The sequence below is a fragment of the Lithobates pipiens genome, unplaced genomic scaffold, assembly GCF_037356315.1.
Source record: "Lithobates pipiens isolate NorthernLeopardFrog02 unplaced genomic scaffold, aLitPip1_a1.2 Scaffold_19, whole genome shotgun sequence".
NCBI lineage: Eukaryota > Metazoa > Chordata > Amphibia > Anura > Ranidae > Lithobates > Lithobates pipiens.
The window spans coordinates 117,837,141-117,864,619 of record NW_027507764.1 but is presented as its reverse complement, the minus strand read 5'-3'; the positions used below and the strand labels follow the sequence as shown (position 1 = coordinate 117,864,619).

Here is a 27,479-nt window from a genome sequence, read left to right as displayed (position 1 = left end):
CAATGCCTGACCTCACAGATGCACCTTTAGAAGAATGATCAAACATTCCCATAGACACACTCCTAAACCCTGTGGACAGCCTTCCCAGAAGAGTTGAAGCTGTTATAGCTGCGGGGGGGGGGGGGGGGGGGGACTCAATTTTGAACCCTACAGACTAAACCTGGGATGCCATTAATCACCTCAATACAGTGCACTTACACCCCCGCCTGCCCAGACCAGTTTTCAGCGCTCTTAGAGCCGGTTCACACAGCGGGCGATGCGAGGCGACACGACTCGCCTCGCTCTCGCAAGTCGCCCCCGTTCTGTACAATGGAACCGTTCTGAGAGGAGCGACTCGAGTCGCTCTGACTCAGAAAAAAGGTTCCTGTACTACTTTTGGGCGACCTCGGGGCGACTTGCATTGACTTCTATACAGAAGTCATTTGCAAGTCGCCGCTGAGGCCGCGGCAGGTCGCGGCGAGGCAAGTCGGAGTCGCCTCACCTCGCCTGCTGTGTGAACCGGCCCTTACAGTTTGAATGACAAATTACTCAGTCATGCAACACTGTACCCATATGAAACGTGCGTCCTTTTTTTCCACACAAATAGAGCTTTCTTTTGGTGGTATTTATGTACTAGTGTTTTTTTTTATTTTTTGGGCTATAAATAAAAAAAGACCGTAAATTTTGTGAAAAAAATGCTTTTTTCTTTGTTTCTGTCATAAAATTTTGCTAATTAGTAATTTTTCCTCATAAATTTTGGCAAAAATTTATACTGTTACATATCTTTGGTAAAATAACCCATATTAGTGTATATTATTTGGTCTTCGTGAAAGTTATAGAGTCTACAAACTATGGTGCTAATCACTGTAAAATTGATCACATCTGATCAGGCCTTCAGTACATCAGGTGTATCTCATTTCTTGAGACACTATGGCCTCTTTCACATGGCCGATCCATTCAGGTCCGCCTGTCAGTTTTTCAGGTGGACCTGAACGGATGCTCCATAGAGGTCTATGGAGTGTCGGATGTCAGCGGTGACATGTCCGCACATGTCCTCTGACATCCGTCCCGCGCCGATCCGAAAAAGTGTGACGAAGGAAAAACCTATTTTTCCATCCGTCATCGGATCGGGTGACGATGGACTCTGCGGTCCGTCGTCCCCTGGTCGCCCATAGGGGAGAGTGGCACTCTGACAGGTCCGTCCCCGCAGAGTGTGCGGAGACGGACCTGTCATCTTCCTGCTCAGCAAAGATCGCTCAAGCGATCCCCGCTGAGCAAGCAGATGTCCAGTGATAATCCGCCCCGTGTGAAAGAAGCCTAACAAGTCAGGAAAGTACAAATACCCCCCAAATTACCCTTTTTTAGAAAGTAGACACGGTATTAAGTATCCAAGGTATTAAGTAAGTAGCATGGTGAGTTTAAGTTGTAATTTTTTCCCACAATCCTTTGCAAAAAGATTATTATTATTTATTTATTTTTTTACAAAATTGTCATATTATCAGGTTATTTCTCACACGCAGCAAATGCATACAACAAATTACACCCCAAAGTACATTCTTCTACTCTTCCCGAGTATGGCGATACCACATGTGTGAGACTTTTACACAGCATGGCCACATACAGAGGACCAAAATTGAAGTAGCACCTTCAGGCGTCCTAGGAGCATAAATGACACATCTCATTTCTCAACCACCTATTACACTTTTAAAGGCCCTGGAGCACCAGGTCAATGGAATTGCCCACAAAATGACCTCATTTTGGAAAGCAAACAACCCAACGTATAATCTATGAGGCAGAATGAGTCTTTTGAACGTTTTATTTTTTTTCCAGAAGTTTTTGGAAAACATGTAAAAAAAATGAAAACACATTTTTTTTTTTACACAAGTTGTCAATTTATAATATATCTCCAACACATTCTATATAGCAAAAATGACACCCAAAACAAAATCTGCTACTCTTCCCGAGTATGGCAATACCACATGTGTGAAACTTACACAGTCTGGCCACATACAGAGGACCACCATTGAAGTAGTGCCTTCAGGCGTTCTAGGAGGATAAATTACACATCTCATTTCATTCCTACCTATCACACTTTTGAAGGTCCTTGAGCACCAGGACAGTCTAATTACCCACAAAATTACCCTATTTTGGAAAGCAAACACCCCAACGTATATTCTGAGGCATGGGCTGCAGATAAGTACTCGGGTACTCTGATGGGCGGGAGACAGGTACTCAGGTAACTTGATGAGCTGCAGACAGGTACTCGGGTACTCTGATGGGCTGGTGAATGGTACTTGGTTACTTTGATGGACTGGTGACAGGTACTCGGTTACTCTGATGGGCTGGTGACAGGTATTCGGGTACTCTGATGAGCTGGTGACAGGTATTCGGGTACTCTGATGGCCTGGTGACAGGTACTCGGGTACTCTGATGGCCTGGTGACAGGTACTCGGGTACTCTGATGGCCTGGTGACAGGTACTCGGGTACTCTGATGGGCTACAGATAGGTACTCGTGTACACTGATGGGCTGGTGACTGGTATTCAGGTACTATGATAGGCTGTGACAGGTATTCGGGTACTCTAATGGACTGACAGGTACTCGGGTACGCAGATGGAATGTGACAGGTACTCAGATACTCTGATGGATTATGACAGGTACTCGGGTACTCTGATGGACTGTGACAGGTACTTGGGTATTCTGATGGACTGTGACAGGTACTCTGGTATTCTGATGGACTATGACAGGTACTCAGATGGACTGTGACAGGTACTCGGGTACTCTGATGGACTGTGACAGGTACTCGGGTACTTTGATTGACTCTGACAGGTACTAAGAAGAACTGTGACAGGTACTTTGATGGGTGGTGACAGGTCCTCTTTATTGGGGGGGTCAATCAGTGTGTATTGGTGTACACTGTAGGCGGTGACAAGATGTTACTGCAATCTCCTTCTCACACACGATCGGTGTGTGAGGAGGAAAACCCGGTATGTTTACATTTAGTGATTGGCTGTGAAAGGATCACAGCCGATCACGTGGTAAACAGCTGCCGGCCAATGGCTGTTTACCACCCTCGATGGCGAGCAGTGTTCCCGGGAACATGCCGTCAATGAAGTGCACAGGCAGCGTGCTCCCGATCGCGCACATGCGCCGTGAAGAGTGGGGCGGTGCCACCTGTGATCGGCCGTGACTTCATCACGGCCAATCACGTGGTAAACAGCCATGCCCAATGGCTATTCACCCCCCTCGGTGGCGAGTGGTATCTCCGTGACACGCCGCTACCGAAGGAAGAGGGATGCGCTCATTCCCTGTTTAAATGGGAGGCCATCATATGACGCCCTCCCAGAACGAGAGCCGTGCCGCTTGGCTGTCATATGACGGCCGGCAGGCGGCAAGCGGTTAAAGTTCATGTGCGTGCAAAGGCAGGTTACTTTTGGTAGAATAGTGTATGTAGGACAGCTGATATAGAAGGTAAACGAATTATCTTTAATCCAGAGACTGGATTTCCTCCAAAATGCAGAACTTCCTGCCACATGTACAAGGTTACTTCATCAAAATCTGCAGGTGCCAAGGAGCCTTGGTAAATACACTCTGTTAACCCTTACTGTGTCCTTGTTTCGAAATGTCATTCTACTTTTTTATCATTGTTTTGTCAGTGTACACAATAGATTGTTCTTCTCATGTCTTGACATTTGCCTAGTTTAATGAAGTTATTGTGTATGAAACAAAACAACCAAGACCTGGAGTTTTATAATAATTCACTAAATATATGATAGGTAAAGTGCCAGCTGTTTAGTACAAGCAGTCACTATGCTTTATACAAAAGGTTAGCGATACCAATGTTATTATAAAGATTACGTACCTGAAGTTATTGCTCTTTCTATAGCTCTCTGTCCTTACATGTTCTTCCTTCAAGAGTTTGTTACCCCGACCATTCATATTCCTGATATGTGCCTGTTGTATGAAAAAATATCCTGCTCTCTTTGTATTGATTCCTTTATGTAAAATCCCTGGTGTTCCTGCCATTCCCTCCGCGCTCCTATTAAAAACTGACCACACTAAGCAGGAGAACAAACACCGTGGTCAGTTCTTTAGCTATGTAAAAATTTGGAGGGTGGGGCAAAGAGATGCCCCAAGAAAGCAATAAGGAGGATCAGCCATGGTATACCATTTATAGAAATTAAATTAGCTTTATTAATATATCAATAGTACGTGGAAAACACTGAATGTAAGACAATGACATTTAATGTGGAATTTTATCCCAGCATACCCTATAATAAAAAAACACACATACAAAGTATGGCGATAGAACTATGGCACCAGAACTATGGGCACCATGCATACACACCCACATGCATACCCAGTCACAATGGAGATAAATGATGCTGCTATCAGTATTGATTTAAACCCGGGAATATCAAGTTCAAAAATAGATAGTATCTAAACTTTGCCAGTTAATTGGTTGCTAAATGTCCATTTAGGGCTAGCTTTGAGACTGTTATCCATTGATTGATGAAATTCCTGGTGAGGTAATTAATAAAGATATATCCCTGAGCACAGTAATGATAGACTAGTTTAGTACTGTCCTTCATAGTGAGACATCCCGGGTTTATGTATAGGCTGATCAGAATGAAATTCATAAATTTGTTTAGGCACAGCTATTCATGCAACATCAGATTTCTAAACATCTTGAAACCTCGTAGGCATAGCCAACAGTGCACAGTACATGTAGATACACTCAATGTTCACTTCGTACGTAAGTGGGAACGGATAAGGAGAGAGACAGTAAGTAGGCTGATGACGTTGTGAAGACGAAACGTACATCTAGGAGCATCCCGGTCACATCACATCCAGCCACTTCCAGTATATGTCTCACCACGGTGGTGGAACGCACGCCGATCAACACAGCGCGAGCGAGACAGCCATACCTTGCACTAGCCTGGCGATTTATGCTGTATACCTTCAGTGCCGAGGAATGTAAGCTGCCATTTGGCGCATGTTTTTTAAAGAGGAAGTAAACCCATTAGGAAGTAAACCCTAATGGGTTTAAAGAGGAAGTAAACCCTAATGGGGTTTAAAAACCATTAGGGGAAGTAAACCCTGATGGTTTTTAAAGAGGAAGTAAACCCTAATGGGTTTACTTCCTCTTTGTCTCCCTGCAAAGGTAAAGCATAATGGACTACTATGCATGGCATAGTAGCCCATTATGTGTCACTTACCTGACACAGGAGCCAGCGATGTCACCGCTGTCCCCTGTAGCACGAAGTGTCCATCTTCTTCCGGGTATCCCTTCTCCGGTGCTGTGAGTGGCCGGAGCAGTGATGACATCACTCCGGCGCATGCGCATGGAGTCGTAAGTGACGGCATGTTTGCCTTCATTGCAGCACGCCCAGTGCGCCTGCGCCGTTGTCAGTTGACAGCAGTGCCCTATTTTTGTAAAATATCTCCTTAACTGTGCAGGTTAAGGATATATTTCTTGGACCTACAGGTAAGCCTTAATCTAGGCTTACCTGTAGGTCAAAGTAGTTTGTAAGGGTCTGCCTAGTGACAGGACAGAGATCCCTGCTCTCTGTCATCGAGAGCAGTGATCACTGTCCTGTGTGTTGAAGCCCCTCACCCCCACAGTTAGAATCACTCCCTAGGACACACTTAACCCCTTCACCACTCCCTAGTGGTTAACCCCTTCACTGCCAGTGTAATTTACACAGTAATCAATGCATTTTTATAGCACTGATCGCTGTATAAATGACAATGGTCCCAAAATAGTGTGAAAAGTGTCTGATCTGTCTGCCGTAACATCGCAGTCCCAATAAAAATTGCAGATTGCCGCCATTACTAATTAAAAAAAAAAAAAATGCCATAAAACTATCCCCTATTTTGTAGACGCTATACGTTTTGCTCAACCCAATTCAATATATGCTTATTGCGATTTTTTTTTTTTTACCAAAAATATGTAGAATACTTATCGGCCTAAACTGAGAAAAAAAACTGTTTTATATATTTTTGGGGGATATTTATTATAGCAAAGAGTAACAAATATAGCATTTTTTTTCAAAATTGATGCTTTTTTGGTTTATAACGCAAAAAATAAAAACCACAGAGGTGATCGAATGCCACCAAAAGAAATCTCTATTTGTGGGGAAAAAAAAGGATGTAAATTTTATTTGGGTACAGCGTCGCACGACCATGCAATTGCCAGTTAAAGCGACGCAGTGCCGAATCGCAAAAAGTGCTCTGGTCAGGAAGGGGGTAAAATCCTCTGGGGGTATAGTGGTTAAGTTTCATTATTGCTTTGAATTTTAAAATAATTGTTAATAATCAGAGTTTTAGAATAACAGATTTTCTTGATTTACAGGAGAAAATGAATTCATTCCAAAGGATACTACTCTGGACACAGTTCCTGTGAATAATAGAGTTCAGCATCCAAAGGCATTTAAAGATCAGATCCATGTGAAAGAGGTTTCCCTAGAACTGTTGGATAACAACTACCTGAAGGACAGGAATGGCACGTGGCACGCTCACCTGAACGTCCACCGCATGGTGCAGATCGATTCTCATTACAATCTTGGTGAAAGGACAGTTGCACACAAGCAACACAATGATAAAAGTTTTTTACTTAAGAGATTTCTGAGCTCTGATCATCAGCCAAGCAAAGACTCAGAAGAAAATGTTGCAGGACAAACAGAAACTAGTGGATTGGCAAAGGACAACAAGCCTGTCAATAGTCCCTACAGGAAATCCTCCCTTCAACACCCGATCCCTATATCCTGGGGTCACTACGAGTTTCCTTCTTCTAAGCCTTCCTCCCCCACAGAGAAACTGTTCTTCTATCCCTTCCCTCAGAAGAAAAACCCACGTATATCCGAAACAGCCAGAAAGCTAGGTTTATATGTAACACATTAAAGTAAATATTTGGAAGGCCACCAGAAAATGATATGACCTTATGTGAGCATTTTATTCTACTTGCACTTTACTTTTTAAGTCCGAAATATTGTTCTTGAACCAAACAATAAAACCCTTGTTGTGACATTTAGCACTACCATATGTCAGAAGGAAATAGCTTGACTTCCAAAGCCAAGGGCTTGTCAGCTCCAGTCATTTGTTATGCAGTTTCATTGAATTATCACTGGTTTTGAGTGTTTTCAAAGCATCTCAGAATATCTCTTAGCTTTTTAAAATGGGAAAACCTTTCTAACGGTATATCCTGCCACACCGCTCGTCATACATTAGAACAATAAAGCAGGGGTAGGCAGTCCCGGAGAGGTGGAGATCCACCTGAACAACTTGGAAGACATCAAAAGATCACCATGGTGCACTGTGCTGATTTTTTTTTTTTTTTAGGAGATAAACTAGTAAGTCCCTGTTAAAAAGAAGGCAGGTTTGAAGAGTTCAGGGGTCAGCAGTAAGCAACAGAGGTCTGTAGTATGTAACATGGATTTCAAAGGTCAGTAGTGGGTAACAGAGAGCATGGGGCAGGAGAAAGTAACAGAGAATTTAATAATATGTAATGCAAAGTGTGGAGGTCAAAAGTAATGTGCAGAGGTTGGTAGTAAAACAATACAGAGGTCAGTAGTAGGTAAAGAAGAGTGCTGGGGTCAGTCGTAAGGCCCTGATAAAAAAAGAAGGCAGGTTTGAAGAGTTCAGGGGTCAGCAGTGGGTAACAGAGGGCATGGGGCAGGAGAAAGTAACAGATTTCAGAGGTCAATAATATGTAATGCAAAGAGCGAAGGTCAGGAGTAATTAGAGTGCAGAGGTTGGTAGTGACACAGTACTGAGGTCAGTACTAGTTAAAACAGAGTGCAGGGGTCAGTAGTAAGGCCCTGATAAAAAGAAGGCAGGTTTAAAGAGATCAGGGGTAAGTCAGCAGTAAGCAACAGAGGTCTGTAGTATGTAACATGGAGTTCAAAGGTCAGTAGTGGGTAACAGAGAGCATGGGGCAGGAGAAAGTAACGCCGAATTTAGAGGTCAATAATATGTAATGCAAAGCGTGCAGAGGTTGGTAGTTACACAATACAGGGGTCAGTAGTAGGCAAACAAAGTGCAGGGGTCAGTAGTAAAGCCCTGATAAAAAGAAGGCAGGTTTGAAGAGTTCAGGGGTCAGCAGTAAGCAACAGAGGTCTGTAGTATGCAACACGGAGTTCAAAGGTCAGTAGTGGGTAACAGAAAGCATGGGGCAGGAGAAAGTAACGCCGAATTTAGAGGTCAATAATATGTAATGCAAAGTGTGCAGAGGTTGGTAGTTACACAATACAGGGGTCAGTAGTAGGTAAACAAAGTGCAGGGGTCAGTAGTAAAGCCCTGATAAAAAAAGAAGGCAGGTTTGAAGAGTTCAGGGGTCAGTAGCAAGCAACAGAGGTCTGCAGTATGTAACACAGAGTTCAGAGGTCAGTAGTGGATGACACAGAGTGCATGGATCAGGAGAAAGTAATGCAGAATTTAGAGGTCAATAGTATGTAACGCAAAGTGTAAAAGTCAGGAGTAAGTAATGCAGAGTGCGAAGGTTGGTAGGATGTAACACAATACATAAGTAAGTGGTAAGTAGCGCAGAGATCAGAGGTCGGTAATAAGTAATTTAGAGTGCAGGGTTCGGTAATAAGTAAAGCAGAGTTCAGAAGTAAGTAACGTAAAGTTCAGAGGTCAGTAGTAAGTAATGGAGAATGCAGGGGTCAGTAGTAACACAGAACCCAGAGGCAAGTAGTAACATTGAGTACAGGGATCCGATGTAAGCACCTTACAGTTCAAAGGTCAGTAGTATATAAAGCAGAGTTTAGGGGTCAGAAGTAAGTAACGCAGAATGTAGAGGTCCGTGGTATGTGCATGGGTCAGGAGTAACGTGCGGTGCATGCATTTGTAGTAAATAATGCAGAGTGCAGGGGTCAGAAGTAATTACCACAGAGTTCAGATGCCAGCAGTAATTAAAGCAGAGTTTAAAGGTCAGTAGCTAGTAACAGAGAGTGCAAGGGTCAGCAACACAGCACAAATCCCCCCGTCCTGTTTAAAAATTCACTCCCCAGGCTTAAGATGCCGCGGCAGAGTGAAGGAAGTCCTTCCAGGTCCTCCCTCAGCTGTATCATATGACACATCGAAGACAAGGAGGAGTCTAAGACTTCCCTAGGCTCTGCATTCACATTATCGCTCTAAGATCTGGCAGCTGGGGTTCAGAGCTAGTGGCACAGTGGGCTCAGAAGTGGGTGGCACAGTGGGGGGGGGGGGGTCACATTTTAACCATCACATAGCTGTGATTGATGAGCAGACCACAATTGACCAGTTGCTGAGCTTCTTATTAAAGTGTGTGTCCAGCCAAAACATATTTTCTACGTTTTAGATAGAATGGGACAGGATTAGAGCCCCTGTCAGTCTTTTTCTACTATCTGAGGTTCCGTTAGAAAGATTTCTCTTCACTTTCTACCCTGCTGGCAACGACCTACCTGGCAGGAAGTGAGGGGAACTCTCTGACAGCAGCAAGGGCAGAAATAAAAAGTATTTTTTTTTGTAGAGTAGGGAAAGTAAAAAGTAAAGTTGCAGAATTTCCGTCACTTTCTGCCTGGTTAAACAGTTGTCACCAATGATAATATTTTTGTAGATAAAAATATTTTCAGCATAATTTTCGTCAGCGGGATGTTTCTAGTGACGAAAACGACCCCAAATTTTCATCAAGTGCTGAAATTTATGATCAAAATCAGTTCCAATTTTCATCAACAAACAAAAACAGAATGAAACTAATGCCCCGTACACACGAACGGAATTACCGTCGGAAAAAACTTGGATGGTTTTTCAGATGGAATTCCGCTCAAGCTTGGCTTGCATACACACGGTGACACAAAAGTTCTCTGAACTTTCGACCGTCAAGAACTCGGTGATGTACAACACTATGACGAGCCGAAAAAATGAAATTCAATGCTTCCGAGCATGCGTCAAATTGTTTCCGAACATGCGTGTTTTTTTACGTGTCGGAATTGCATACAGATGAACGGAATTTCTGATAGGAACTTTTTCCGATGGAAAAATAGAGAACCTGCACTCTTTTGCTGGTGGAAATTCCGCCAAAACTAAAACTAAAAACTAGATAGAAATTTGACGTCATAATGAACACTGGTCACCACGACAGGAAGTGAGGTTAAATCTTCATTATATATATAAAAAAAAAAAAAGCTCCAGTTAGCAATCCAAAGCTAGAAAAGTAAAGTCTTTGGTTGGACAAGCACTTTAAAGAAAAAATGTATTCTACAGAGAACCAAAATGATTTGGAACTTTTATTCTATACTTATATAGAGAGGGGAAAGTTTAGAACCTCTGTCAGGTTTCAGTTGCTGTCTGTGCTACCATTAGGATGTTTTCACCACACTTCCTATCCTTGAAGCTGAACTAGAAATTAAGGGCAACGGCTTTTCAAGCGAAGGAAAATCGCACTTTTGACAGCTGTCGCTGGTGCCCCAAATCTGAAATTTCCCCTTTTCCAGGACAACTAAAATTTCCTCACCTAGGTGAAATGGGTAGTAAAACCACAGAGTGATTCTCCACAATTGGGACACAGCCAACAATAAAATCCAGCAGAGTTTCTAACCCCTCCTTAGTTTGTTCAATGCCAGAAAAAGTATGGACTGACTGACAAGTGAACTTATGATCAGTATGAATATAAAGCTATGCCGACAGTCTTTCTATCTATCTATCTACTCACAAGATCTCTGCTGAGAATGAAGTATTTTTATAGTAGAAATCACATAAATAAAGTGCCTAGGCATTTAGTCATGTGGACAACACTAAAGGGAACCCGGATCAGCATTTTCTCCATGAAAACAAGTATGTCAGTGTTACATTCCGAATGTTTCTAAAGTAAGTTAAAAAAAAAAGAAGAAAAATAGGCCAAAATGTGCTTCTGGACGGGGCTGAGCGCTGTACAGAGTGTTACTCGTGTTCAGGGACGTACGCCGGGAATGCAGATATTAGAGTACATGGCCCTAAACACGAGCAACACTCCATACAGCTTTCAGGCCTGTCCAGCCGCAGTATAGGTCAGCCTGCCATAGACTGTGACAGGCTGCGGGGAACAGGGCTGGATGCTGCATCCATGCCTCCTGGGCACACTCAAACCGAGATTGGACGCACAGGGGCGAGATGCTTTGTGGGCAAGACGCCTAAATTTAAATGGTTTTCCTGTATTGTTCTTAGTAGTTGACTTTGATTGATGTAAAACAAACAATAAATAAACCTGATAACAATTGACTTCCTGTTTTGTGCTTTAATTAATTGGAGCCTGAAATGGGGGTTAGTGATCCCTACTAAATAACACACTTTTCACATGAATCACAGAAACAATCATGCTATGTTTGCACATGTGGCTGTCACTGCTGCACCTCTGAAAAGTGATACTTGGTCGTATTGCTTTTAACAGGCTAGTGACAGGTGGTGAGAATGCAATAGGTTACCACGTGTCACTAGCCTGTGAATTACTAGACATGTGCAATTCGTTTAGTTCCAAATTCGTTTTTTTAACAAATTTTGACAAATTCTTTCATTCCGAAATTTCCGAATCTCAGAATTTTTCAATTTCCAAATTTTGAATTTCCGAATTTTTTAACCACTTGGGTACCGCGCTATTGCCGAATGACGGCATTAGCGCGGACCTAGATTTCCGGGACTACGTCTATTGACGTCGTCCCGGTTACGAGCGGCCTGCGCGCCCCCTGAGGGGCGCGCGCGGCGCGCTCTGTGATCGGCGAGTCTATGAGACTCGCCTGATCACCGATCCGTGCAAGGGGTCGATCCCGACCCCTTATCACGTGATCAGCTGTCAGCCAATGACAGCTGATCATGTGATAGAACGGAGCCGGTAATCGGCTATTATTCCTCCTCGCGCTGACAGCGCGAGGAGAAAAAAAAAAAGCCGATCACCGGCGGCCGTGATCGGGACATCAGTCCCGATCACGGCCAGCAATGCAAGGCACCACATGCCACCTGCCAGTGCCCACCTGCCTCCCGCAGTGCCATCCTGAAGTATAACTAAAAGTAAAAGTAAGTGCCCCCCGTCTGTGCCCATAGTGCCCACAGTGCCACCCACAGTGCCACCCAATCTGCCTCAAAGGTGCTGCACCCCAGTGCCGCCCATCAGTGCCCAGCAGTGCCGCCCATCAGTGCCCAGCAGTGCCGCCCATCAGTGCCCAGCAGTGCCACCTATCAGAGCCACCTATCAGTGCCACCTATCAGTGCCCATCAGTCCCATCTATCTGTGGTACCTATCAGTGCCCATCCGTGCCACCCATCTGTGCCACTTATCCGTGCCACCCATCCGTGCCATCTTATCTGTGCCCATCTTTGCCCATCAGTGCCGCCTTATCTGTGCCCATCGGTGCCGCCTTATCTGTGCCTATTAGTGCCGCCTTAACTATGCCTATCAGTGCCCACCAGTGCAGCCTATCAGTGCCCACCAATGCAGCCTATCAGTGCCCACCAATGCAGCCCATCAGTTCCCACCAATGCAGCCCATCAGTGCCCACCAATGCAGCCTATCAGTGCCGCCTTATCAGCGCACTTCAATGAAGGAGAAAAATGACCCGTTTGCAAAATTTTATAAGAAACTATTAAAACATGATTTTTTTTTTTTTTTTTTTGCATCTTTTTTTGTTTGTTTAGCAAAAAATAAAACTCCGAGCTGTAACTAAATACCACCAAAAGAAAGCTCTATTTGTGGGAAAAAAATGATAAAAATTTCATTTGGGTACAGTGTTGTATGCCCGCGCAATTGTCATTCAAAGTGCATCAGCGCTGAAAGCTGAAAATTGGTCTGGGACTGAGGGGGGTTTAAGTGCCCAGTAAGCAAGTGGTTAACATTCAACATTCAACATTTCGGAAATTCAAAATTTTGGAAATTCAAAATCTCGGGATTCAGAAATTCGAAATTTCAGAAATTGGAAAATTTGAAATTTCAGAAATTGGAAAATTCTAAATTTCGGAAATTCGAAAGTTCAGAAATTCTAAAATTCAAAAAATTTGGAAATTTGAAAATCTAAAAATTCAAAAGAATGAAAATCCGAAAATTTGGAAACCGGAAAATCTGAAATAATAACTATTAACTAAATTATAGTTATTGGAATTTCCTTTCAAATTTGGCTGTTAGTGAACATAATGTAAGTTATGAATTATCTGAAATAACGAATGCTGTATCTAAAAGAATGGAACATAATGGTCTAATAATAATAAATAACAATAATAATAATAAAACCCTTTTATTATTAATTTGTTCCATTCCATTTGTTTAGACGCAGCATTTGTTATTATGGATAATTCGTCATTTCAGATAAATTAGTATTCGTTATGCTCACAAACAGCCAAATTTGAATTGAAATTCCCATACCTACTATTTAATAGTCAGGCCGCGTACACACGGGCGGACTGTTCGCCCAACTTTGTCCGCTGAACAGTGTTTGGGCGGACAGTCCGCTCGTGTGTGGGCTTTCAGCGGACAGTTTCAGCGGACAGTTTGACGAACAAGGTTTTTCGGAAATTCCGTAAAACTGTCCGCTGAAACCTTGTTTGAGCGAACAGTCCGCCCGTGTGTAGGCTTGTTCGACAAACTAAGTTCCGCGCATGCTCAGAAAGGCTTAACACGCCGAAAGTTATAATGCAGTGTATAGGACGTCGTATTTTTCGTCCCGTCGTACGTGCCGTTCACGTCATCGCGCACGGTTTCAGCAAACTGTTCGTTCGTCGTGTGTGGCCATGTCCGTCCATGCTAATTTTGAGCGGACTGTTTGCCGAAACTGTTTGACGGACAAAGTTGGGCGAACAGTCCCCGCGTGTGTACGCGGCCTCAGTTATTATTAGTTAGTTATTATTTCGAATTTTACTGATTTTCTTTCTTTTTTTCCGATTTTTGGATTTTCGGAAATTGAAAATTTGGAAATTTGAAATTCGAAAATTTCAAAATTCGGAAATTTGAAATTCGAAAATTTCAAAATTTAGAAATGTGAAAAATCGAAAACCTGAAAATCTAAAATCCAAATTTTTGGATTTCCGAATTTAGAAAAAAGCAAAAAAACGAATTGAAAAACAAAAACTTTTTTTGTCAGTGCACATCTATGAATTACCCCGTAAAAAACTGTGTGGATTTGTGTGTGGTTGCAGGGCAGTTGCTGCGCAGCCCCAATCACTGGTAGAGGTTGCATTCAGCAGTAGTACTACCTGCCAAACACAACAGGGGGGATCATTTTTGCCACAACATGTGTACACCCCCCCCACACTGCTTTTGCTCCTTATGGGAGAGTGGTAAAAATGTGTCTCAACTGCACATTCTTACCGCCCCCAACCATAATTGTAAACAATCACTTTGTGTGACAGCTGAATATTAAATCCGATTTTTTTTTGGAGAAAACATGTAAGTCCCGCATTGTGCACGAGGATGACCAGAGCCCGTCCACAATCTGGAGGACTGAATAGAAGAGGTAAGTGCCAGAAGCTAGCAAGAGCAAGAAGTAAGGTAAGTATTATGGCATACAGTATTCCTATACCCTCTAGACTCAAAGTAGAAGTAAAGGTAAAACTTTATTTTTTTTCATTTTGGATAGAGTAAGAAAGCGTTCTAACCCCTGTCATTGGGCTATGTGCATCTCAACAGGATTTGATTGACATCAGAAGGAGCCAATGGCAGCTGCCTCTGTGATCAGAGAGAAAAGAGAGAGCTGCCTGCAGGCAGCCACATTACTGGAAGGAGATGGGGCTCAGGTAATTATAAGGGGGGTGAGTTTTAGAATTGCTGCAACATTTTTTACCCTTTAGCACCGGTGTTTGGCTATCACAAGATTGGAAAACTCCTGATTGCAAGTATGCATCGGGAGCTTACCAATCCCCACCAGATACTGTGCTGGGAGTGTGCACGGAGCGGGCTCTCAGCAGAATAATTAGTTTACACAGGGCGGCATATGCGTACTGTCAGTGCCAATGCATTAAAGTGGTTGTAAACCTCAGACGTGGAATATAAACATATCCCTCTATAGTGTCTACGTGTCTCAATTAACTGCTTGCCGCCCGCCCACGGTGTCCCAGAACGGCCGCTCTCGCACGCCCACAGGGACGCACAGCGATTGCGGCCCGTGCCGTGATGCTAGGATACGGCGTGACCCCGATCTCTGGAAAGAGCCGCATCCGCCGCTCTTTAACCAAGTGATCGGCTGTGTCCAATCACAGCGGGTCACATGTAAACAAGGAAGTGATGGTAAGCAAGGCAGTGCCCTGATTACAATATTGTAAAATAGTGTCACAAATCAGTGCCCACCACTGCCCACAAGTGCCACAAATCAGTGCCCATTAGCGATGCAGTCAGTGCAGCAATCAGTACCGCCTGTCAGTGCTGTCCATCGATGCCCATCAGTGTCGTCCATCAGTGCCACCCATCAATGCCCATCAGTGCCTATCAGTACCGCCTATCCGTGCCACCTATCAGTGCCCACCAGTGTCGCCTATCAGTGCCCACCAGTGCTGCCAATTAGTGTCCATCAGTGCCACCTAAAAGTGCCCATCAGTGTCACCTAACCTAAATCGTGGGTGCGTGTTATACGCCGATCCCCCGCCGACTATGAGGCTGTGTGCGGCTTTCGGCTGCCTTTGGCCGTTCTCGGCCAAGGGCGGGCGAAAGCTGCTGAAAGCGGCCGAAAGCCGCCAAGAGCTACTGAGCACCACTGAGATACACAGGACATCCGGCTCTGTATCTCGGCGGCGCCATTTTTAAACGGCAAAGCTGAACATGAAACTGACAAGGCTGCAAATGATGGGCAAGGCTGCAAATGACACTGACAAGGGTGCAAATGACACTGACAAGGGTGCAAATGACACTGACAAGGGTGCAAATGACACTGACAAGGGTGCAAATGATGGACAAGTTTTTTTTCCTGAAACTTCCCTCCTAAAAGTTTTTTTCCTTAAAATTCCCTCCTAAACTTGGGGTATGTGTTATACGCCGGTGTGTGTAATACGCCGATAAATACGGTAAACGCCATCAAAAGAAAGCTCTATTTGTGAGAAGAAAATTATTTAAAAAAAAGTAAAATAAAAAAAAAATTTGTTTGAGTACAGTGTAGCACGACCGCGCAATTGTCATTCAAAGTGCGACAGCACTGAAAGCTGAAAAATGGCTTGGGCAGGAAGGGGGTGTAAGTGCCCGGTAGACAAGTGGTTAAGAGCGTTAAGCATAATTTCTCTCTGCTGCTTCTGACAAGTTTTCCTGACACCAAGAGAAAAAAGGTGACGGGGAGGGATCTCCAGTTGATTGACAGCCTCGGCTCTGTTCCTGTGTGCAGAGAGGCGTGTCTCTTTCCTCCAGTCAGCTCTGCAGTTTGTCATTTCAACTCTCTGCCCCCTTTTTTTCTGACAGCTCAGACAAGCTTTATAAATTCTGAACTTTGAAGCGCTCCAGAGAAGAGAATACTGCAGGTAAACCGGTACAACTTACATAGGAGAATTTGTATCACCTCTGTGTATCACCGGAGGTCAGTTACTTTACCTAGATAAATGTGAAGATTTACAACCACTTTACCCCCTTCCCGCCATCACCTCCCAGGTTTTTTAAGTGATCTAAATGCAGAAAGGCAGAGGTGGGCATTCCTGTTCATGTGACTGCTGCGTGATTGGCAGGCATAGCGGTCACATAACCGGTACCTGTTTACTGGTACATAGGGCTGCATATACAGTATATATGGCCCTAGGTACTGGTAAACGGGTACCGGTTATGTGACCGCTATGACTGTCTATCACAGCGGTTACATGAACAGGAATGTCCGCCGGCTCCACCTCCTGCCATTTAGATCCACTTAAAGGGCCAGCCACTCGTCATTAAAACTCAACCACCAAGAGGCCCCATATATGCGCCAGGTTGGCGGGAAGTGGTTAAGGTAAAAAATAACGTTGAGCTTTTAGAATAGTGTTTCTCAACTCCAGTCCTCAAGGCGCCCCAACGGGTCATGTTTTCAGGTTTTCCATTATTTTGCACATGTGATTTGATCAGTTTCACTGCCTTAGTAATTACCACAGCCGTTTCATCTTAAGGGAAATCCTGAAAACATGACCTGTTGGGGCACCTTGAGGACTGGAATCAAGAAACTTTTTTTGGAACCACTTTAAAGCTGGGATTGTAAAAAAAAAAAAAAAAAAAAAAAAAAATGGTGCAGGGGACCTCACTACAAGGGTTAAACATTTGTTATTTCTGGGGGTATATGGGGGGGCTGTATTACCTTCCATACTCCCCACTCTGAGCAGCTTCAGCACTGTCCTCTTCTACCTGACGCTTAGTCCCTCCACATATACTCTGGTATAAAGCGGTGCTATTCATCCTCCATTGTACGTGGAGGAGGCGAACATACAACAATTACATCATGCTACTACACAGCAACCTCTGCGCGGTCGTGCGACGTGGCTCCCAAACAAAATTGACGTCCTCTTTTTCCCACAAATAGAGCTTTCTTTTGGTGGTATTTGATCACCTCTGTGGTTTTTATTTTTTGCGCTATAAACAAAAAAAGAGCAACAATTTCGAAAAAAAATCATTGTTACTGTTTGCTATAATAAATATCCCCCAAAAAAAAAAAAAATTTTTCCTCAGTTTAGGCCGATACGTATTCTTCTACATATTTTTGTTAAAAAAAAAAATCGCAATAAGTGTTTATTAATTAGTTTGCACAAAAGTTATAGCGTCTACAAAATAGGGAATAGTTTTATGGCATTTTTATTAATATATATATTTTTTTTTTTACTAGTAATGGCGGCGATCAGTGATTTTTATCATGACAGCGACATTATGGCGGACAGATCGGACACTTTTGGCGCGATTTTGGGACCATTCACATTTATACAGCGATCAGTTGCGATTAAAAATGCATTGATTACTGTGTAAATGTGACTGCCAGTGAAGGGGTAAACTGCTAGGTGGCGCTGTAGGGGTAAAGTGTGTCCTAGGGAATGATTCTAACTGTGTGGGGGGAGGGGCTACGTGTGACACGACACTGATCACCGCTCCTGATTACAGGGAGCTGTGATCAGTGACAGTGTCACTGGGTAGGACGGGGAAATTCTTGTTTACATCAGCATTTCCCCCGTTCTTCCTCTCCGTGAGATGATCGTGGGTATCCCCGTGGACATCGAATCCGTGGGACGCACGATCACACTCACAGAGGTCGTGGCGTGCTTGCCCACAAACCACTTCTTAAAGGGCAATGTAAAGATACGTTAATCTGCCTGTACATGCCCTTCTACTGACGTATATCGGCGTGAGTCGGTCGGCAATCGGTTAACCAGATATTTATTTTTTATGAATCCGAATGAAATGGATGCATGTGTTCATTTGTTATAATTGTTTGTGATTCATTTTATACTACACTATACTGTCAAAAGTATTAAGACGCCTTTACACACGCACATAAACTTTAATGGCATCCCAGTCTTATGTTGGCCATACACTATACGAAAAATCAGCCAAAATTTAGTCATTTAGACAGTTTGTTCGTTTTTTGGCCAGTTAATGGGCCACAAAATTGATAATCATTGAGACGTTTTTGAGCCGAAAAAACGTAGGACAAGTTTGTAAATTTTCTGCCAAATGAACGATAAATTGAAAGGTTAACGTGTTTCCCGTCGGAACTGTTTGCACCAGGTGTATGTAAAAAAAAATGCAACCATTTATGTCCACTGAACAGTTTATCGGTCATTACATGATGGCACTATCATTTGTGCTCACAGCGGAATGTTCACTTTTCGAAAATGGTTTAGACCGATTTTTCAGATAGTGTACGGCCAGCAGTTTTGGTAAAAAAAAAAATCCCAATAAGTGTATATTAATTGGTTTGCGCAAAAGTTATAGTGTCTATAAAATAGGGGATAGATTTATGGCATTTAAAATTTTTTTTTTTTACTAGTAATGGCGGTGATCAGTGATTTTTAGCTGGGCTGCGACATTGCGGTGGACAGATTGGTCATCTAACTGACATTTTTGACACTTTTTTTGGAAACCAGTGACAATCTTACAGTAATCAGTGCTAAAAATGTGTACTGTTATTTTACTAACACTGCAGTTGTTTTCTAACTGTATGGGGGAGTGTGTGACTGCGGAAACACACAGATCTGTCTTCCCGCATAGCATAAAGACAGGATCTGTATGATCTCCCCTGTCAGAACAGAGATCTGCCTTGTTTACACAGGCAGATCCCTGTTCTGTCACTGTGGTGAACAATCGCGGGTGGCCGGTGGACATTGAGTCTGCCAGACCTGCTGATTGGCCCCTCCGCAAGCTAATGGGAGCGCGTGCCCACCATAGCGAGTTCTTGACCTGACGTACAGCTACAATGATTTGCGGAATCATACCACCTTGCCGCAGTATAATGACGGCGGCTGGTCAGCAAGCGGTTAAAGGAGAAGTATAGCCAAAGCTGGATTGGCTGTACTTCTCCTATGGATTACAGGAGTGCAGTTGGATCTGTGCCTGTTTTCAGCAGACAGCGGGCTAAAGTCCTCTCTCTGCTGACGTCGGTCCAGGCTCGGGCATCATCAAGACCATAGAGTCGGGATCCGCCCAGATCCCTGGATTGGCACCCAGCTTACCCTATCAGCAAGCAGCTGAGAGCCGGATTAGACCGCTCCCGCCCCCTCCACAGCCCAGCGCTCCAATGAGCAAGGAGGGAGCAGAGCAGAGAACCGCTGACTGACAGCAGCTCTCTGCTCATGTAGCTGTGAGAAGCGAGTGATCGGCGGTGTTTGATCCCTCAGTTCTCAGTGTTGGAGGTGATGGGGGACAGAGGCAGAATAAAAAAAAAAAATACTTCTCTTTAATGGCACCCCAAATGCGATGCGATTCTGCCTGCAATCGATCAGGTGTGAATGGAGCCTATTAACAAATGATATCAAATTACTGCAGTACATAACTGATGGTAGATCTAAGCCCTCGTTCACATTGTCTCCGGCGTTGAAATTATGTGACTGCATCTGAAATCGCACGATTTCAAAGCCGAATGTCAGCGCCACCTGGAAGACATCTGTGTGGCTTCATGCACTGAGGTCTATGCAAGTCGCATGCGAAATTGACAAAAATAGTGCAGGAACTAATTTTTCAAATAAATGCGGCACCTCAAAGTTGGCGTTGCATCAATTTGAACAGTGCAATTATAGCCAATAGGGTTCAGCGTGTCCAATCGCATGAGAACAAGGACTAAAGGAGTGCACACAATAAGATTTTATAGTCTTTGGTCAGCCTCAATGACAGCTAAAAGCATAGCTCCCAACTGTCCCTGATATCGAGGGACTGTCCCTGATTTGGATCCATGTCCCTCTGTCCCTCATTCTTCCTCATTTTGGTCTGATCTATATAGTTGTATATAAAATTCACTTTTTATCTATCAAAAAGTGTTTTCCAGTGCTAAACCTTTCATCTGATTTCTAAATTGCTGCATTTGTAAATTCCAAAAGCCAATATAAAGCATTAGTAGTGGGAAACAAATCACTTGTGGGTTTAACCAATCTTGTTTTTTTGTACAATTCTCCTTTAAGGGGGCGTGCCAAGAGGTGTGTCCTATGCCTGCATACTTTTGCTGATAGGTGTCCCTCATTCCCATCTGAAAAAGTTGGGCGGTATAGCTAAAAGTATCCATACACTATACAACCTGGTTGTACAATCTCATCAATCTCCTTTAGATCTGCCAACTATTTAGCACAACTGTCTGCTTGGTTTGATATGAAATGGCTGTTTAGGAGTATCCTCTTACTACACAGCCAATCCAAAGCTGGTCGTCCAATCAGATCGTCTAGTGAAGATAGTTCCTCTCCAATCACACAGCCACAAGACATGCCCGGACCTGCTGGACCACGTGACCGCCGGGGAATCCTACGGCTCCGCCCCCAGAAGCTGGGAAACCACCTGACTTCACCTAGTCTATACGAAACCCACTGCGCAGTCCTAGCTGGAGTGAGGTTATCCAATCAGCGCTCTTCTGTCATCGTTTTGCCGCATCACGTGAACACCAATCCAGCTCAGCTATTGGCTGAGAAGGGATCGCTATGGTACAGGAGGTGTGATGTATACAATGACAATGTGAGTGCAGTATACTATACACAGCAGAGTGACAGAGGAGCGGAAGAGGTAAGTGATAGAACCCTACACCTCCCTCCATGTCTGTGCTGGGGGACGCCTCCTGTGTGCACACACCGCCTCTGTGATCACTAGTACACACATCCAATGATTCTCTATGGGCACCATTCCTGCTACCATCTCTTAGCATTGCTGAAATATGTCTCTGTCTGAGCTCCACACTTCTTCCTGCCTGCTCACCCCATCTCTGAGAAGGTTCTAATGGTATTAAACCCAAAAGCATTCATTATATTGCATCTTACCCATTCTTAGATGTGATGGCTGCATTAGATTTCTTCTTAGGCTTTTTTCTATTTTCACCTGGTGATCCAGTCACTAAGTCTGTTGTCTTTCAAAAGCACAAGCTTTCCAGCAGAATGTATCAGTTTACAGGCATTAGACAAACCATTTACAACTGTCGGGGGTGCGTATGATGATCAGCTTTTATTTATTAATGTACCGTAAAACCTTTATCCTTTAATTCCTGGGAGGCGGTGGGTCTTCTGAATCATGATTCGACCACTGTAATTGGCTAGAACACCTTTCTTGCTGCCTCATACACTATATTACCAAAAGTACCCCAGCCGATGTTCGGATCGACTCCTGGGTGCTGCCGCCGCCATTCCTGGTAAGCCTTTCGGCTCCCTACTGAGCAAAACGCACTGCGCTTTCTAATTGGCCCGGTGGAAGGGAAAGGAGGAGGGGGGCCAGAACCTCCGAGAGACCGGGCCACGGCCCCATCTTTGGAAGTGGGGAAGGGGACCTGTCAAAAACATATTGATGCCAAATGTGGCACCAGAGGGGGAGGAAGCATATAATCTGATGTTTTGGGTGGAACTCCGCTTTAATGGTATCCCAGTCTTAGTCCGGATGGTTTAATATTGAGTTGGCCCACCCTTTGCAGCTTCAACTCTTCTGGGAAGACTGTCCACAAGTTTTGGACAACACCAGTGCACAAAGCAAGGTCCATAAAGACATGGATGAGCAAGTTTGGGGTGCAGGAACTTGACTGGCCTGCACAGAGTCCTGACCTCAACCCGATAGAACACCTTTGGGATGAATTGGAGCAGAGACTGTGAGCCAGGCCTTCTCTTCCACATCAGTGCCTGACCTCACAAATGCACTTCTGGAAGAATGGTCAAACATTCCCATAGACGCACTCCTAAACCTTGTGGACAGCCTTGCCAGAAGAGTTGAAGCTGTTATAGCCCCAAAGGGTGGGCCAACTCAATAGTGAACCCTACAGACTAAGACTGGGATGTCATTAAAGTTCATATTTGTGTAAAGGCAGGCGTCCCAATGCTTTTAGTAGTATAGTGTATATACCTTATGTGGTTGTCAAGAGGCTAAGGGATCCTCCTTGTGGATTTCATACTGATGTTCCGGGTCTTTTCTAGTCTTCGTTCCTTTATTCCAAGATATTTTGTAGCCCTGATGAAGTGTTGTTGCCCCCGAAGCCCAGTGGCGGTTTTTCATATGGTTGGATTGTGAACAATTCAAATGTTCTTGAACTCGATGACCTCATGGTATGGCGCCTATTTTTTGGTCACTTGCCGGTACCCATTGAGGGACGTCTGCTTGCCTTGGGATCCGCCTTATTAAACCTAAACCTAACTAAACCTAAGCTTACTGGAGAACTTCCTGTTTGGTCTGTTGAACAAGCTCTGAATTCCCAGCACCTCTCAGATGTTTCTTCCTTGTTTTGTTTTATGTTTGTTGTACGCTTTCACCTTTTATCTGATTTCCTTTTTTTTTTCTTTTTTTTTTTTTTTTAAGATGGCAGTAAAGAAGTTTTTGGTGTCCCAACTGACAAATCATTTAAGGGAAGATCACATTCAGCTTTGGAAATCTCCTTACACCAATGAAAATCAAGAAGCTGGCTCAGAGATAAAAGTATGTTCACAGACTTGTTTTTATCTTCTTTCTGCAGGTTAATCTAATGGAGGGCGCCCCTTATATTTATGTTTTTAAAGTTGAATTCCAGGAATTCAGCCACTTTGCAAAAAGTGCAGGCACACTATGAGTTAAGTTCAAAGAGGTGCATGACTTCTCTTGATCTTATTTCTATTATTTATATCTGACAGCTTTATGGTTCTACCTGAGCATACACTGAAAAAAGGAGAGAAGCACATAGAACAGCCATGCCTGCCCCTCCCCTACTGCCCATTCAAAGAAGCCTTTGCATTTTTTGAATAAGTTCAAATAATTATTGTTATCATACAGGATTTATATAGTGCTAATGGTTTGCACATAATTGTATTTTTAACTGTACTGCTTGCCCTTACATAATACAAAGGGTTCTGTGATTGGATAGGAGGAGGGGAGGGGCAGGCATAGCAGCTGCACCAACTATAATGTTGAAGATGCTTAGACCTGAAGCATTAGGCCGCGTACACACGCGCGGACTGTTCGCCCAACTTTGTCCGTCCAACAGTTTCGGCAAACAGTCCGCTCAAAATTAGCATGGACGGACATGGCCACACACGACGGACGAACAGTTTGCTGAAACCGTGCGCGATGACGTGAACGGCACGTACAACGGGACGAAAAATACGACGTCCTATACACTGCATTATAACTTTCGGCGTGAAAATCCTTTCTGAGCATGCGCGCAACTTTGTTTGACGAACAAGCCTACACACGAGCGGACTGTTCGCTAAAACAAGGTTTCAGCGGACAGTTTTACGGAATTTCCGAAAAACCTTGTTCGTCAAACTGTCCGCTGAAACTGTCCGCTGAAAGCCCACACACGAGCGGACTGTCCGCCCAAACACTGTTCAGCGGACAAAGTTGGGCGAACAGTCCGCCCGTGTGTACGCGGCCTTAGTGGCGCTTCCATAAAAACAGAGAAAGCCATCTTCTTGGAGCGCAATAAAGCTGCACAGGAGATGTCATGCAGCTCCTTAGACTTAAAGTGATATTAAACTCTATTTATTTTTTTTCTTGTTAAAAATAACGAACATGTTATACTTACCTGCTGTGTGTAGTGATTTTGCACAGATAAGCCCAGATCCTCTTTTTGGGTCCCTTGCCAACGCTCCTGGTCCCTCCCTCCTGTTGAGTGTCCCCACAGAAAGCCCCTTGCTATGGGGGCACCCGAGCCAAGCTGCAGCTCCCTGTGTCCATTCAGATATGGATCTGCGGCCCAGCTCCACCCCATATCTCTCCTCATTGGTTCACTGGGGAATAGGGATTCTCCATCAGTGCTGTTAGCATGGATGGAGGAATCTGTTTGATTTCTTTTATTTGTCCAACAAGCTGAAGGAAATAAATCTATACATGTATGAGCAGATTTAGTCTTTCCTTTCCCTTCTACCACAACCCATGGCTCCATGCATGATATGCATACCAGAGCTGCTTTAGTCAGTCAACAGATTGTTACAGGCGTCTGTCATAGGAATCTGCAGTTGGGATTTTTAGACCGGCACACACATTCTCGGAAGATTAACCAATCCGCATGTCTTTGGCGTGTGAGAGGAAACCAGTAGAAACCCACATAAGCACAGAGAAAACAAGCAAACTCCATGCAGATAGTGCCAGGGGCAGGATTTGAACCAGTGGACCTCATTGCTGCAAAGCAAAATGTCTAATCGCTGAGTCACTGTGCAGCTCTACAGCTAGTCTTTGTAATTGAAAATGAAAGCTGTTCAGACTATCAAAGTTCACTCTTTATGGAGTTTCTTTTTATGGCGTGTTACAATGTCAGCCTTGTAAAATAGAACAAATACATCTACTGTTTAAAATTAATTTTTTATGATGTAAAAATAAAGCTCCAGCAAAAACTTTATTTTACAGTTTCAGATGAAGTGTGAATAATTTTAAAGTGGTTGTAAAATCAGAAGGTGGATGCATTAAGATAAAAAGCTTTCTGTGTGCAGCAGCCCCCCCCATCTGAGATTCTACCTCCTAATTGGCTGAGACACAGCAGTGGCGCCATTGGTTCACCGCTGCTGTCAAAGTCAGCTAGCAAATCAGGGGAGAGGGGGAGGAGCTGGGTCAGGGCTCTGTGTCTGAATGGACAGGGGGCTGTGATTCAGCTTGGGTGTCCCCATAGCAAGCTGCTTGGTGTGGGGGCACCGACCAGGAAGGAGGGGCCAGGATCACAGAGAAGGGACGCAAGAAGAGAAGGATCCGGGCTGCTCTGTGCAAATCCACTGCGACAGAGCAGGTAAGTATGACATGTTTATTATTTTTATAGAAAAAAAACAAGCCTTTACAATCACTTTAAGCGCGTTCAGGTATTGTTGTCTCTGTCCCCTTTGAGCAAGTTTTCAAGGAACACTTGATAAAAGAATAGGATGGGTACAACACTACAGCAAAGGTATGCCAGGCAAAGTCCACTATAAGCAGCCTGAATCGGACCTGATCTCACCTGTGATATGACGAGAGGCAGAAGCATGCTAATGTGACCATACCTGAGTGCATCCTTCGCCCTATCTGAAGGTTTATGTGCAGATGCTTCCAGAAGTCTGATATTGACATATTCAGGACATTATTCTTGTTAAAAATGTAGCGCTACTCCCACAGGAGCCGCTGGTATTTTGCCCGGTTCTTTTCCACCCTTTGCTCTGCAGCCAGTCACTAATCCCACAGCTAGGAGCACACATACACTTTTCATCATTGTCTCCAATGACCAGTCTAGGGGTTTTGTTTTGTTTTGTCGTGTTATTGAGAGACTGGATAGGAAAGGGGTATAGTAGGATACTCCAAATTGAAGTGAAGACATCTTTCTTTGTAAAACTGTATAGCAGACTGTAAAGAATAGAGACAAGTCCCTTTTTATTTAAAGGAATTTAGTGGACCTTGCTTTTTTAGGCCACCAGCTGGTGCTCCCATTAGCTTACACCCAGCAGCTTACTTCTAGCACCCTGAGGCGGATTTAGCAACACCAATCCCCAGGATCCCTTTGGGGGGGGGGGGGCTGTAATAAAAAGGCCCTGGTCACAGGTCACCTTCCTCCATGATACCAGACAGGATCCATGGATATCCTCCCTCAGTCAGCTCTCAGGAGAACCAGGAGTGTTTTCAGCATTCAACATTCAGGTCTGCCTCCTGAGGCCACATGGCAGCCTGTGCTGGGGAAAGGTGACAGGCCCCCTCCTCTCTGGAGGAATACAAAGAAGCACCCAAGCCCATGTGCTCATCCAATATAAATACCAGCACCCAGCATGCCTAGGGGCACCTCCCCTTACAATTGGCCAGGGCTGTATGCATATTCATGCTGCTCATCTGTCTAGTCTCCACTAAGCCCAGAATCTTCCTAGGTTTCTAGGCACAGGGACACTCGGCCAACATAAAACAGCACCAAATCACACAGAGCAGCCTACACAGCTCTTGTTAAGCAGACAGCACATAAATCTGCTGTTCCTTCGTGAAGCAGAGCAGCCAACAACTATGATACACTCATCCTACACCAATCTAGAAGAGTGCTGCATAAAAAAAGTGACGATTACTTTTAATGAACCTAAGCTTTCAGTATTTCCTTTGTTTCTACCCCATGTTTGCCAAATCTACAGTAGGCTTTTAAGCATTTTCAGTACGGCTCCATGCATAGTCCAGCTGCGAGTGCCTGCTAGAGAATCACGAAGCCCCGGTCAACAGATAGGACATGTCCTCAAGCAGAACTTAAAGTAGAACTATAGACAAAACTTTTTTTTTTTTTTAATTTTGGATAGAGCAAGGGAGGGTTATAACTGCTGTGAGATTTTTTTTTTTCGCCATCTGTGTCCCATTGCGGAGATTTCCCTTCACTTCCTGTCTCATAGACAAAACAGGAAGTGAGAGGAAATCCCTGTAAATTAAGGGAATTCTTTGGGGGGCCCCCAGGTCACCAGAACTAGTGTCCTCAATGGAAGATTTCCCCTTTATTATTGTTCTGGGGACAATCCAAAATTTGGGATTTCAATGATAATGGTAAACAGGGCAAATAGAGAGGGTGACTCTCATAAATAGGGGCACAGAAGGCAATAAAAACTGACAGGCGTTCTAATCCCTCTCTCCAAAAATGTAAAAAAAAGTTTTGCCTTTAGTTATACTTTGACTTTACTCTTTACTCTGACTGTGTCCTATCTGGCCTTGCCAAGAGAAACCCCGCAAGAGGGGGAGGGTCTGTCCATACAGGACCAAACAACCACAATACAGAGTACCCCTTAAGTTCCACCATGAGTATAACAAACATGCTATTCTGCATATTCAGATTTCACTGTTGTGGGTTTAGTAACACTTTTTAAAGTGGTTATAATAACCCTAAAAAAAAAAACAAAAAAAAAAAAAATAAGTTTTCCTGTTTTCTTATAGCAGGTTAAACGGCACAGTGCTTGTGCTGTCCAGTCTGCTTCTTTCAAAGCTGTAAAGAACTTGCTTGATCCTGCCTGTCCCCCCTCTGTGTACTGACCACAATAAAG

The 27,479-nt window shown here is 44.0% G+C and overlaps 2 protein-coding genes across 2 annotated transcripts in view; both read left to right on the top strand.

Moving 5' to 3' along the window:
- Positions 1–11,201, top strand: part of CUNH9orf152 (chromosome unknown C9orf152 homolog) — a 61,040-nt gene extending 49,839 nt beyond the window's left edge. Inside the window, exon 3 of the mRNA XM_077491192.1 lies at positions 6,334–11,201. Within this exon, the coding sequence (XP_077347318.1) occupies positions 6,334–6,881 (548 nt within the window). The 3' untranslated portion in view covers positions 6,882–11,201. The remainder of the gene's footprint in view (positions 1–6,333) is intronic.
- A 9,733-nt stretch (positions 11,202–20,934) lies between these two features.
- NUB1 (negative regulator of ubiquitin like proteins 1) overlaps positions 20,935–27,479 on the top strand; it is a 96,318-nt gene continuing 89,773 nt past the window's right edge. The window contains exons 1-2 of the mRNA XM_077491186.1: positions 20,935–21,087; positions 22,852–22,968. Coding sequence (XP_077347312.1) covers positions 22,852–22,968 — 117 coding nt within the window. The 5' untranslated portion in view covers positions 20,935–21,087. The remainder of the gene's footprint in view (positions 21,088–22,851; positions 22,969–27,479) is intronic.